Below are 15,013 nucleotides of genomic sequence, written 5' to 3' on the forward strand. Positions count from 1 at the left end.
TTATAATGAAAATATAGCGATTTTATGTGATCAAGATTATAACCATAGATAAAGAAGTCAACAAAAGTTTTACAATAATTTAATTGAGGTTGTGCAGTTTTTGTTTGAGTAAAATTAAGGCCTACTTATGGAGTAAGGTCGTACGTCCATTCTGTGGTATATACAGCTTTTCTCTTATTGTTGTGTATTTTTGATATATGTGTGAGTGCAGTCATCTGTCATCTGACCTGTAACAAAATTAGGGCTTCACAATTTTTAATCTGGAAATTTGTTATTGCTCTTCAACAAATCACATTACAACCGGGATATTTCCTGGTCATGTTGCTGGCGGGCATGTTAGTCATCAGTCACTGATGTATTGTAAGGACACAATTTGTTCCTCTTCTATCCTCTGGCACATCCAGCTATAAGTTATTCCTGGTGTGTCCTTAAATTGTGACCTGCTCTTTTAAAAAGTACAAGTTGGATTTTTGTACAAAATAATCCCTTTTTTTACACATTTTAAGGTCTTAGCATGCGCACCAACTTAAAAAAAAGGCTCTAGCTCTAACTGTTTCCTCTGCCTAAAAATCTCTTTGTACCCAATTGATCACAGTCAAGCCTTCATACTCTATCTAAAATGTTGTGCAGATAAATCCTATGGTAATTATGTTCCCTCTGTTCCTTGGACGTCACAACTCAACTACAATTATTATTTAATACTGACTCATCGTTTTAACTCTTCTGTGTCTTCATGGAGAAGTCAAAAGATATATTTTGAAGATATCTTGGGGAAAGTAATGCATCGGCACATCCTACATAAACTGATCAAACAGCTGATGCCAAAAAAAGACTGGCTTTGCTTCATCCTCTTTTACTCAAGTGAAATATTTTATTTTGTCACTAAGGCGACTTAAAAGGCTCTTCATACATTAACATCTTCACATTTAATCTACACCCGTTCATAAAAAGGAATTGCATTGTTACAACGCAATCACTGTAAAAAATATACTTGCTCCTGCATCTTGCTAGTACTGTGTGGAACCGCCTTTAGCCCTCAGAGCTGCCTTAATTCTCAATGGCATAGACTCAGCATGATGCCAGCATGGACAAAAGTCTTACAGAAATATTTCTGACATCTTGCCAATTTTTTTGCCAAGAAGTATAACATCATATTCACAAGCATTAAGCAATATGTCAGACACATCCTCTGAAAATTTTGACCTTACTGATATTACAGAACCATTTAGTTACTGCAAATTTGTCAGCTGCAAATCCATGATGTGAATCTCCTGTTTCACATCAGCCATAATCAACATGTTCCGAAACAATGCTCAGGTAGGACGTGGCATCTAGCAAAACTCATTTGGTGGTGGTCCAAGGCATCAGAAGCCCAATCATTAATTCAATTCAAGATATATCTATGCATTCATATTGTTGAAAAAGCCTAAGTTTTACCCAACCATCTGAACGTAGCAATTGCTATATAATGAGTAAGGCAACCTTTTACTGTTTATCATTGTCCAAAACTGTAAATTATTGCCTTAGTTTGTTGTCTTAGCCGACGAGTCTGATACCTCATGCTGCCCAAAGATTCTTTAAAATACAGTTTTGAGACTTTAAACCTTAAAACTATATTCATCTATTTGTAAAAATAAGCAAATATCAGGAGAGAAGTACCGTAGCCAGCTTTCTTGTCCTGTTTGTATTTGATTTTGGTATTCAAATTTAAAGATGAGACAATTAATTTGCATCATTGTCAAGTTAAAACAGCAACCCTTTTGAACATATTCATCATCTCCACCCAACTGGCATGCATCCCGGAAAGAATCAAGCGCACCCATCCCTTTCACTTTTCAAGCTCAGCAGCCAAGTCAGGTAACTTGGCGCACCTGTGCTCACAATGATTTCTCTTCTGACAAAGAACCTCAACTGAAAGCTTCCTCCAAGGCACCACTGGTAGGAATAGACATTATTCACAGTTTATATAATTCAAATTGCATTTGATGCAATGTTTTTTATATGTTTGGAAACAAACTAATTGCAATGTTTAGAATATAGTTTATTTATTTTTTCACTAGTAAATTATTAAATTATTACTTGAGAAACCAGTTAAATATAGTTAAAATTAACTCATTGTGATCTATAATTAAAATTTCTCCTATCTATTTGTAGGTTTTCAACCTGCCCTTTGGCAGCTCTTTGACTCTGTAGCCAATAACTAGCCAAAAGCTCATATGCTGTCGATGAGATTCATCTAAAGACAAGAAAAAGAAAGGATAAATAAAAGATGTCACTTAGATGAGTTAATTGTTCCTGTGTCTTTTTAGAGGAAGCAAGCTTTTCCAAGTTCGGGTAAAAGCTGAGGTGGCTTAAGAGAGCAAAAAACTTGACAATCATTAATTAGATGTAATTGTTAATAAATTTATTTTATTGCATCACATTCAAAGCTCAAATCTGACCTTTGAGGATTTATTAATCTAGTCACACATTCACATTCCAGTATAGTTTGGTCCTAGATGTGACAAACATCTGAGGATAATCTTGTTTGTTCGGGGCACAATAAAGGTTGTGTCATGTATTTCTTTTGAACTGTCAAGTCCACTAACAGGGAGAGCAGTAGTGGGAGAAGGTGGGAGATGCAGAAGAGTGAGATTACTGAAAAAAGAATCGCAGTGTGGCTAACTCACAGATGCAGACTCCTTCCCACTCCGAAACAGAAGCAGACAAATGTGAGCCAAGAACCTTTTAAATAAAAAATGCAAATAAATATATGTTTACAGTGTGTAAACTGCCATACTGAACCTGGACGAATTATGTCAGCTTGATCGGCCTAAAATTGTTTACAATAGCTGAACACCTGAAACCTGAGCTAAGGTTTCCACACACCACCGCAGGTTGTTTATTCCTGGAATATTACATAAGGCAGCAGTGGGTTCAGTTCACATCCAGCCAAATAGCCTCCTTTGGAAAGAAAAATACAAGACAGGGAGGAGGGAAATTTAAAGCAACAAAAAGAAAAATACAACTTGTACCAAACAAGGTGCCCTCCCAGAATATTTCTGGTTTATCTACTGCATCTTTGCAGAATTCAAAGATGCTGAAATAGAGCTCTATGTCAATGGCAAAAAAGCTTTGGTTGGGTAAATTAATTAACAGGAATAAATTTCTTTCAAAAAAAAGGGTATTTCTCAAATCTGTTTCATGACACTATACTGAGTCTTGTTTGCAGTGTTTCAAAATTGTGTTTTCGTTAGTGCAATAATGATTGTACTATGCTATTCAAATTGCCACATTGTAAAATCTAGTTTTTTGTTTAAAAATCATAAAAACTAGTCTAAAAATATTAAGTTTCCAGTTTATTAAGTGTTCAACAGTAACTTGTTAAATTAATTCACTTTGATAAATCTAAGCATGTTGCAATTCCCTAAATTGACAATGACAACTTTTTTATTATTTAAACTCAGTAAGAGTTTTGAAGATTTTTAACTTGACCCTATCTAGCTAAAAAGGTCACATTCTAATTAATGTTCCTTACTTTAATAAAAGCAACATTTTTGAATCAAAATATTCTACTTTTCTTTCAATTTACTGATTAGCATTAACATATGAATGTGCACTGCTCCGAAAACTCTGGAGCACATTTCAAATTAGGCTCATGTTTGATTAACCAACTATATAGATGAAGCTCACCCTAAATATCTTAAACTAAATTTTATAATAAATGAAATAGTTGTTTCAAAAAATGCAAACTTTCTGCACTCACATTCTCCATTTATAACAGCTGCTGGTGCAATGCAATGTGGGATACATTGCAGGCCAATCCTCAGTATCGCCCAATACACATTATTTCAAATATACATTTTTGAAAGATTTTTACCTCAAAGGGCTGTCAACTTATTTAAATTACATGCTAATTATACCTGAAAAAAATGTTAAGTCCACTTAATTCACTTAATTACAGTCCATACAACCAAGAATTCACCAGACGTTTGTGAGCAAAACCTTGAAGAAAGTGAAGTTATATTCACTTATCTGCACTTTAGGGTTACTCCTGTGCTGTAGGGTGAAAGAAAAAAAACATGCAACCCATAGCAGATGATTCTACATAAATAATTGGTTCTTTGACTCCATGGCTCCTAAGAAAAGATGTAAAAATACAGACCAATCCCATCTAAAATGGACTTAAAGGTTTCCAACTGTTGATTGATGCTGACATTCATTCTGAGACCATCAAAATGTGATTTTCTGTCAAAGGCTGCAAAAACCTTGCAGTCAAGAACATACAGATAGCAGTATCTTTCTTGACTTAATAACAAATTCTTTGGGTAAAATATTTTCCACCAAGAAAATCAAATGTTATAATTTTCTGTATGAAGAAAAAAGTCACCTCTGAATTTATTCCTCTTTCAGTGATAAACACTTTCATCTTTTAACTTCCACATTCAAGATGAGGAGCATTTAAAAGAAGATTTAAAAAATACATTTTGATTTTTTTTTCTATTATTTTGCTTCTTTGTCAAACATTGAACGATACAGTAATTACAACATTCAGTTTTAATTGATGGTTTTATAGATTTAGGGGAAAAAATTTTTAAAACCATTTGCTCCACTGTCCCAAACTTAATGCATCTTGATAAATGGCAACAACTGCTATTAGGTATTTGTGGTGATACCTTACAAGTCTTTAACACTGTTGCAGAGTAATTTTGATTCACTCTTTGCAGAATTATTTGACAGTTTTTCAACTACATTGGAGATTTATTTCAGCATGAAAATGTCCTCTGCACTTTGATTCGATCCAAGCTAAGGGAAGCAAACTGATGGCTAAACATTATCTGGTAGGGAACTGAATTCATGCTTTGAAGCACAACAGATCTGAAGGAGTAGTGCAGCCCCAAATCATCACATCCCGTGTTTGACTTTTGTTCTCATGTTCTTTGTCTTAAATGCTGTGTTGGTTTTATGCTAAAGTTGATCATTTGTCACTTATCTTCCCCCACATGTTTACCTTAAATAATCATTTCATCTCAAATATTTTTTTTTTTAAATTGGTCATCTGAGTTGCTAAAATTAATTTGAAGCATTTGAATGTTACAAAGTCAAATTAAATCTGTAATCTTGGATTATTTATTTAATTTTTTTCCCTAAGCACAGTTGATATTTTTGCCAAATATATAAACATTAAAGCGTAGGAGTAACATTTTCAGCACACAAACATTTTGAAGCAGAGCCTTCTGGTACATTTGCAGTCCGGTCTTTTCTTTTGTCTCTAACAGCATCTGTGGCTGTGAAATTAAAGCGCAAACTTCTGTTGTCCTTTCAGTTTTGGGATTTAAGCTGTAATTGTGATTTCAAACCACAATATAAAGTCCAATGAACTCAAAGTCTTGTAAAATTTACACAAATACATTTGCTGCATTGGATGAATATCGATTGTTGCTTAAATATCCAGTCATTAACATATTGCTTATAGCCAGCTCTCTGTCATTGGGTGAGAGGGTAACACTCTGGATGGGTCGTCAGCTCATCACAAGCCAGGCTTAAAAATCATCAATGAATATTTGTGCAATATTTGTGGGTTTGTTACAGGCTTGCATATTGTGTGCACTTGACCCTGTCTGTCTTGTATTGCCAATAAACAGAGTTATCTGCTTCATCAAGTGTCAGCATAACTACGTATTTTTACAACAGGATTACTATTGCAACAACACATTATCAGTCGGGTAAAACTAACCTGTCTCGCCACAGTCTAAGTCCTTCTCTCATTCCCTATTAGTGGGTGAACAATCCAACCCTTGGATGAATTCTGCTTCACAATGATAGAAAGAGCCGACATCGAAGGATCAAAAAGTCGCTCTGAATGCTTCGCCACCACAAGCCAATTCTCCCTGTGGTAACTTTTCTGATGCCTCCTGCTAAAAACCCAAACAGTCAGAACAATCGCGAGGCCCCGGTTCCCCGGTCTATTGTCATACTGAAAATCTAAATCAAGATTATCTGCTTCATCAAGTGTTAACATAAATACATATTTTTACAACAATTTCTCCCCGTACAGGCTGATCAGAAATGTCTGCAATTCTTGGAAATGTTCTGCGGTCCTGTACACAACACAATTAGCTCAGCAGTGACCCCAGAAAGTCTGAGAACGTATATGTGCAGGAGATGCTCTGATTTAAAAGGATGTTCAGGTCGCATTAGCTCAGAGTATGCAGCTCTGAGCTAATGAATAATTTCTGAGGGCAGCAATTACCACTAGAACCACATGACTCAAAACATTACCTGCTGGCAGTTGGACAAGTTGTCAAATCACTGAGCATATCTAATGATTGATGAGTCGATGTGTTTAAAGCTGATTGAGCATCTATTTGTGATGCTTCTGACCCTTCTGTGCTGATAATATTTAAAAATGTGACGATAAATGGATCTGGCATTTGCGTCACACCGGGGTCATGTGTGTCACAAAGATATCCAACATGCAGCATAGCGAACAGCTCGGCTTTCTCTGCTCAAAAATGGCTGTAGTTTCTATTAAAAGGCGTCCTTGGATGGTATTTGATTTGTGGGATCCCTTGATTTGTGCTGTACTCACTTCATTCGGTGTGATGTTTTTTTTAGCCAAACAGAAGAGGGAGTAAAAGTCACAGGACGTCAGATGTTGTTGTTTTACAAGAAGCAGACCCTGAGAATAGATCAAATGAGCTTGCATCTAATTCCTTTGTCATGTTTGAACCTTTTTGGGCCTCATGGGAATTTTCTAGGATGAGGTCAGAGGTGATTCTTCATGATGACATGCTAGTTAAACACACTTTCTCCTTTGCTTCTCTTATGTCTTCTGCCTCTGGACTTTGGACAGTAACTTTGAAGAAAGTTGAGGAGTTTGAGTTGGATCATTTCTTTGCATATACACAAAAAGAAAATAGACAAAGTGTTTTATGAGTTTTTTTGGAGAGGTAAACAAAATGTTTATTTATTTCAGGGCTCAGATGTTGAGCCACGTTTTCAACTCTTTGTATTTTTTTCTCGATGGACATGCTGAACCCCTTTGAATAATGCCTCGTCTATAACAGCCATTGTTGTAATAAATACATGTAAAAGGATTTACACCTTTGGAAACCTACGGACAGCATAAAACATACAAAAGGTGGAACAACTGTGAAAATATAATTTGACAATTACCTACAAAAATATCCTATTTCATATATTTTGTAACAACCCTTCTAGCTCCCTTCAAGCCAAATTTCATTTGTAGCTGCCCTTTAAAGCTCAAACAAAGCAATAAAAGAACCCGTTTTAATAGCTGGCTATCTTTCATCATATGTGCATAACAACCTGCTTGATATGACTGCACAGAATATCTTGGTTCCTCAGGTAATAAAATAATGGGCAAAAATTATAAAATTATATTGCTTCAGATGATTCATGTGTTAGAGGACACTGGTTACCTGAGGCAGGATTTTTCTCCATTTTACAATGGAGATAAACCCTCTAGGCAGGTGTCCACATACGTAGATACGTAGTGACATGAGCCCTTCTTATGACCTTTACACAATGTTTTTGTTGTTTCACTTTCACAGCAAAAGGTAGAGAAAAAAGAGGCTTGATAAAGTGAATCCGCCTCCTCTTTCACTATCAAATTCCCTGGAACTGCTTTTTAAGGTTTCATCTCACCGTTGCCAATGTTCTTCTTGAGTCTCCACATAACTCACTCTCAAGAGTGAACACAACCGTGCACATATCTGCAAAAGCTGGCTTTTATACAGCTTCAGATGGGTTACAAATCCCAGCCCAATAGCCTTGCAGCAGATGCTGTTATGTTAAAAAAAAAAAAAAAAAAAAATATATATATATATATATATATATATATATATATATATATATATATATATATATATATATATATATATATATATGTATATATATGTATGTATATTTTCAACTCTGAACTGGTGATCTGGGTGTGTTAGGCAGACTCTTTCTTGTCAGCTGTAATGTTTTTTTTTTCTCTTTTACAGCCACGTCCAATATGGTGATATTATTTTTAAGTCCCCAGCAATTATTATCCATGTATCCAGCTAGAGGGTATATATCCCTCTATCTGTCTGTCCCAGCTGCACACATCTGATATAACTGAGAGAAAACAGATAAAACTGCAACAGGTATAACAGGCGGATTCAGTGTGGCTGCAGAGAATGACCCCAGATTACACTGCATGAATAATGGAAGAGCGATTGTGCATATAAACAACAGTGGGCTTCGCCTTGAGACAGAAACCTGGACAACCATTCCCTAACATTGTAATTGGAAAAGAATGCGAGACCAGACGAGTTGGTGACTGAACCTTAATTTATTTCTTGAAAAGTAATTCTTATAAATCAGTGGTGGAAAAGATTAGGATTTTGCATGACTTAACCCACTCTGGTGATTATATTCCACAATTATATATGTGTATGCATGTGTTTTTTTCTGTATTGACATTTTCAGTCATAATACTTCAAGTTAAGAAAGGTTGTCTGTATTATTCTGATACTAAAAAGTATCTAATCAAATTGGTTAAATAGATAAAGTTCATGATGGTCTCGAAAATCTAAATCATTTATCTACAAATCTACTCGTATATTTTGCAGTATTCAAGGTATTACGTCTATTTAACTGGTACTAATGTGCAGCAAGAAGTTAGGATTTTGACTTTAAGCATATGAGATGAGATCAGCTTTCCAAGGGGTGCTCTGCTCTGAAGAAGGCCACTCATAATCTTGGGTTGACATATCAATAGCGAAATTGTACTTAATCCTTGTGTTGTCTGTCTTGCAAGTCAAAAGTGACCCACGAGCAATTTTACCTGGCAAAAAAATACCCGAAACGATCTTTTTCCGACTTGAAATTTAATGGCTTTTTCTAAATTTACCTCATCATTAGGAAAAGTGATACTTTGTTTTTGTTTATATTTTGATGTGGGCTGTACACCACCAGGGCACAAGGATTGTCTTATGGGTCATTTTGGACCCGTGAATTATAAAAGCATTTAAACACCAGAAAAAGAGTTCAAAGGCCACACACAAACTCTCTCCTGTACACGCATACACCACTCCACACACGTGTTGAAGATGTTCTAAGAGTGTCTTCATATAGTGAAGAACATCTTCATGCTATGGAGATTTCCTTGAACATCTCGTGTTGAACATTTTGTGTTCAGCGTGGAATGTTCTTCATCTTATCTCCAACCTGGGGGAGGAAGGATAGGATGATCTTTGTTTTACGTTGAAGATGTTCAACACCTTACGTTGAACAGAAAATGTTCTTTATCTTCTATTGAGGATGTTCAGCATAAGGACCTCTTCATGAGATGAACATCATCTTGTGAAGATGTTCTTCATCTTATGTTCAACACCTTAAGTTGTGAAGATGTTTTTGTGTTGAACATCTCATATAATTATGGGATAAGAGCTGATGTTAAATTATTCATAAAATCAAGCAACATTTTTTGTGTTATGAGAGGTATTTTGATAATTCATTAACTAAAAAGTATTAAGGAATGAACTTTTGATTAAAAAGCTCCAAATTGTTGACTTTGTGTTCCCTTTCAGTCTAATTAATTCAGAAGTAATAAATTCACACTTATATAATTACAATAATAAACCTTTACTGTGTAAAACACAACTGTTAAAACAATTTGTGGTAAAAAAAAAATGTTGTAATACTGTTGATCGTCTTTTTGCACTGTATGACCAAAATACATGATAGATGATTAATTAAATTGAGTTGAACTGATAAATAACAGATTGTTTCATCATGCAAAATAGACTATGGATTTAAAATTCAATTCATTTGATTTATTTTGGGGCTTTTGTTAGGGCGCATCATCGCGCAAGGGTTAAAACACAAAAAATGGACGAATAATCAATAACACGGGTAAATTTGTGTTTGTTGTGAACTCTTATCTCTTATTGTAAATACATTTTAAGGAAACAGTGTATATGTATAACTGTCGGGTTGGATTAGTTCAAAGTTCAGTTGTGCAACTAATACATTAAAAAAACAAGAAAAACAAATAGGCTACACCCAATGAAAACAAGGCAAAATGCACAGAACTTAAACTGAGTGTGCTGAACTTTACTTTGTAACTTTTCCTTTTAAACTTTGCTAAATATTTCAAAAAACAACACCAGGGACAGATGAAACACAACCACCCCAGGAGAAATGGCATGCAGGGAATGTTATCTGCTCTCTCTCTCTTTCCGTGCTCGGGTTTTGAAGATGGGCTGGTACTCGCTGTGATGTCACCCCACTCTTGTGAGAACATTCATTCCACCCGCAGCGTGGCTCGCCATCTCCTCTCCAAAGAGAAACAGAAGCAGCCAGCGTTGCGCAGGGCACTGTGACAACGAGGGAGCGACTTTGTTCACGTTTTTTCTTTATGTTCAAGATCGGGTGGAAGTGCCAGAACTGTGTTCACGAACTTTCATGCAACACATGCTATTTCAGGAAATCGGTGTCGTTTGCAGCTTTGAAGTGTGATGCGCCGCGTTTGTTCTGAACAGGAGCTTTGCGCACAGCGGAGCACCGATCCGTAGCGACGCAGCGCAGGGTGCCCAGCCTCGGTTCTTTTAAGAGGGAGAAAATCTATCAAAATGATCCGAAAGAACAGATTTCAGCCAGAATGGATTTGATGGATTTAAATGTGTTGCTGGAAAACGTTTCCAGGAATGGCAACACCACCGACGCACCGCTCTCACTGCCGTACCCGGAGGCAGCCACGGCACTCATCATACTTGTAGTTATTGTTATGATTTCTGTGACTATTGTAGGCAATGTATTAGTAATTGTCGCGGTTTTGACCAGCAGGGCACTCCGTGCGCCACAGAACCTTTTCCTGGTCTCCCTGGCGTCGGCGGACATCCTGGTTGCCACGTTGGTCATCCCGTTCTCCTTAGTCAATGAGGTGATGGGTTACTGGTTCTTTGGAAGTACTTGGTGCGCCTTTTATCTGGCTTTGGACGTGCTGTTTTGCACCTCATCCATCGTGCACCTGTGCGCCATCAGTCTGGACCGCTACTGGTCAGTGACAAAGGCTGTGAGCTACAACCTGAAGCGAACGCCGAAGCGCATCAAGTCCATGATCACTGTGGTGTGGGTGATATCTACCATCATCTCCTTCCCCCCTCTTCTCATGACCAAGCACGACGAGAGGAAGTGCGAGCTGAATGACGAGACCTGGTACATCCTCTCCTCCTGCCTGGTGTCCTTCTTCGCTCCGGGTCTGATCATGATTCTGGTTTACTGCAAGATCTACAAAGTGGCCAAGCAGCGCTCGTCCACCGTGTTTGTGGCCAAGAACGGCCTGGAGAGAGAACCTTCCCAATCGGAGACCTGCTTCGTCAGGAAGGACCGGTTCGAGGCGGAGAGCCCCAGCAGCTTGAGCTCCGGCAGCCATCAGCAGAGGCAAGGCGAGTTGGACGACATCGACCTGGAAGAGAGCTGTTACTCCTCCGACACCAAACCCCGCCATCATCGCTTCACCAAGCGCAGGAAGGTGGAGGGGTCGGAATGCTGCCCGCCGCAGAGCTGCCGTCTCTCGTGGGCCTCGGCCCGGGCGTCACAGCCATACCCGGAGCAGAAGAACCCCGCCGAGCGACAGCAGCTGGCCGCGGCCAACAAGACCAAAGTGGCCCAGATGCGGGAGAAGCGTTTCACCTTCGTGCTGGCGGTGGTGATGGGGGTGTTCGTGCTCTGCTGGTTCCCCTTTTTCTTCACCTACAGCCTCCATGCGATCTGCAGAAACAGCTGCACCATCCCTGACGCACTCTTCAAACTTTTCTTTTGGATTGGCTACTGCAACAGCTCGGTGAACCCCATTATTTACACTATTTTTAATAGAGACTTCAGAAAAGCCTTCAAGAAAATCATATGCAGAACTTCAAAGCGCACATGAAGGGGGATGCTATTTATATTTTGCCTCACTCACTCATTAGTAAAGAGAATTGGAAATGTGTAGAGATGCACCAATCAGGTTTTTTTTTTTTCAGGCCGATGCTAATTTTTGATTTTCTTTGAGATCCAACATGCCAGTTCCATTTTTTTTTTCCAAAGAGAAATAACACATTAAATAGTAAAATGATTCACCGACTGGCCTTTTTCTGGCCAACATTGTCAGGCTGTTGCTGGAATTTCAGATTTTATTTGGGATCTGACCTGCTGGTTCCAGTTTTTACCAATTTTATTTTTCCACAATTTCTTAAAGAGGGAGCTCATTTTACTAATTAAATTAAAAGTAAAATGACATTTATGTAATTTTTTCCCCCCAAAGTATAATATGAAAGTTTATGCTGTTTAGGCTTGTGGTTTATACATTAAAACTAATGTTAGATCTCGATTTTGATATCTTTAATGGAGGGAAAAACACATCCAAAATTTCATCATCTGATCTGCGGATAAACAATTCAACTTTCATTACCGATATCAATGTCCACTCACCTGTCAATGACAATATTTTACCAAATCTGATTTATTTTTCTGAAGGAAGTAGTGCAAGTTCTTAAAAAGTCTTGGACCTCTCTCACCCATTAGTATGAGACATGAAAACACTATTAAAGCACATTTAAATAGATTTTTTTACTGTCTTGAGTTACTAGTTTTGTCTTTCAGCTTTCCCCTATATAAAATAAATATGTAGTAAATTCTATAAAATAGATATTAGTTTGGAATCCAACAGAAGGAATTTCAAACCTTTTTCTATTTATTTTTAAAAGCCTCTGTCCCTATTATGTCTTAGATATGTTTACACTTGAAAAAAGTGCATCAAAGTACATTTTGTTGGTTGCATTTCTAGGTTGAGGGTGGTGAACAGTTAAACGCACCACTTTTGGTGCGTTTAAAGGAAAAGAAAACATAATTTTTAGCATTTCAAATTCTGATCACCAATTAGAGCCTATTAAGAAAAAATTAGCCTATTGATTGGTGCATCTCTAAAAATGTGTTACTGTGACTCATTAGCCCAGTGTACTGCTGCTTCATCGTTTTACTGTAATTATACTGAAAAAAACACAATTCATTGTATTTACTGTATATGAATAAAATTTATTTGGTGGAGCATATATAATATTAGTTAAAAGGTAGTAATCTCATATTTAGGCTATTCTTTCTTAGGTATGACAAATTTTAGGTTGCATAAGAAATCTTGAACACCTCCTTATTTCACCAAGTGGGTTGGAACAGCATACAGGCAGAATATATTTAGAGTAAAAATGTGAAACTACTGATATGAATTCCAGTGCTGACTGGGTTCAAAGCGAGCGTTCTGTGTTTTCATAAATACAAGAATAATCTTCACCATCTTTTGCATGCAAGACTGGCAGCTGGCAGGCGAGCTTGAATGTATGTATCTGGAGGATGAAAGGATGGTTTAAAAGGCAGCATTTAAACTTCCCCATGTTGAGGCTAATTCATAAAGGTGCATCTCTTTGTTTGTTTCTGCAAGCCACCTCAGCCAATTCTGCACAGGAAATAGTCAAACTTATGTAAGAGTCTTTTCTCACCCTCTCTCCACGCCGTCACACTGTATCATGCTTGAACAATGGCCAGATAGGAGGCTTGCGGGAGCAAAAATGAAATACAGACATTTTCACATTTGGTGTCCTTGCAGCAGCTTAATATTTGGCCAGTAAATATTTAAACGGATTGGGGTCTCATCTCTCCCATAAAACCTGCTCTCACAATCATGACAGGTGATCGTTTCTTTTACTCCGGAGTAGCACATCGACTACATACTTACTATTTTCCATCATATACCATCTTTAAATACAAACAAGAAAAGAAATGACACGAAAAAATTACTCATATAATCTACATTTTCATCTGTTTCAAATAATTAATATTGACATGACAAAGTTCATGGAAAGGGCAAGTGTTTGTTTATGTCAAGCTTTAAACTTGTCCACACTTTTTTTAAACTGTGGTCAGCCTCATATATCATTGGCCTCTTGAGTAACGGCCTGTACTTCTCTGGGAAAGTACTACTTAGTGAGAGGAAGACTGGCCACTTCCATATCTCTACCATTGTCTACACGGCAGTGCTGAGGAAAAATATACTATTTATATCCTACAAGGAATGTCTTCAAAGCACTCCTACAGCTCAATGGCACCTCGCCAAAGACAATCACTCCGTCTTAGGGGTGTCGCGTCTGCAAGGATATTTTTCTCTTTTTTATTCATGAGTTTTTTAAATAAAATATCAAGAAAAAAGGAGTGAAGGTGGCTGCACATTTGATTTTCTTTTACTTTTGAACAAAGATTAAAAAAATAAGAGGCCTCCTTGACTGCTTTGAGGAAGGAAACCTAATCTCTGAGGGGTTCACAAACTCTTGAAACAAATGAAATGTCTGGGCAACCCACACTCGGAAGACGGAGTTAAATTAAAGCCTCCAGATTTCTGCAGTGGAAGAAAGGCAATGTTTAATTGCCTGTAACTTATTGGGACGCTATTGCACGCTTGCTGTCACCTAATTTCTCCAGAGGATGCAGTTATCAATTTGTGTTTCATTTACCAAGGTGGAAAATGTTTACATGAACGCTCATTTGTAATTTTCTGACTAATACACTGATTAGCATCCGTCATGACAAGGCAGTTCCCTTGTTGGATCTCACATCCCATTTCAATTGTCTTTTTAATCAGATGCTCCAGTGCAGCAGGAGCAGATCATGTCTCCTCAGACAAAAACCTGTTTTTATCTGGAACCCACGCATGTTGTTTTATTTAGCGCAAATTTTATTTCAGGGTAAGTTGTAAAATCTAGTCTTTCCAGGCATAGTTTGCTCAGCAGTGGCAGTTGTTCAATAATATTTTCCTGTGTGAATGTGGGTCTTTATGTTGCACGTGCATGTGGCCAGGGGCGCCGCCAGGAGTCTTGGGTCCCATAACAAACAATTTTAATGGGCCCCTCCACCCAGCTGCTGTTATAATTTCCATCAAAAGCATCACAATTTTAAAGGCTTGCAACGGCTTTGCTTTTTTTGGTTCAATACTGATACCAGCACA

The 15,013-nt window shown here is 37.5% G+C and overlaps 1 protein-coding gene across 1 annotated transcript; it reads left to right on the top strand.

The window, feature by feature from the left end:
- The first annotated feature begins 10,286 nt into the window (after positions 1–10,286).
- On the top strand, positions 10,287–14,746 carry adra2db (adrenergic, alpha-2D-, receptor b). Its single transcript, XM_055033893.1, has one exon. It carries the CDS (start codon positions 10,640–10,642, stop codon positions 11,909–11,911), a length of 1,272 nt encoding a protein of 423 aa, XP_054889868.1. The 5' UTR covers positions 10,287–10,639; the 3' UTR covers positions 11,912–14,746.
- The last annotated feature ends 267 nt before the right edge of the window (positions 14,747–15,013 follow it).

This window comes from Poeciliopsis prolifica, unplaced genomic scaffold (assembly GCF_027474105.1).
Source record: "Poeciliopsis prolifica strain line A6 unplaced genomic scaffold, Auburn_PproV2 SCAFFOLD009, whole genome shotgun sequence".
Lineage (NCBI taxonomy): Eukaryota > Metazoa > Chordata > Actinopteri > Cyprinodontiformes > Poeciliidae > Poeciliopsis > Poeciliopsis prolifica.

What these genes read in the sequence shown, in the direction of transcription:
- adra2db (XM_055033893.1), top strand. Translation starts at nt 10,640, where the DNA reads ATGGATTTGATGGATTTAAATGTGTTGCTGGAAAACGTTTCCAGGAAT.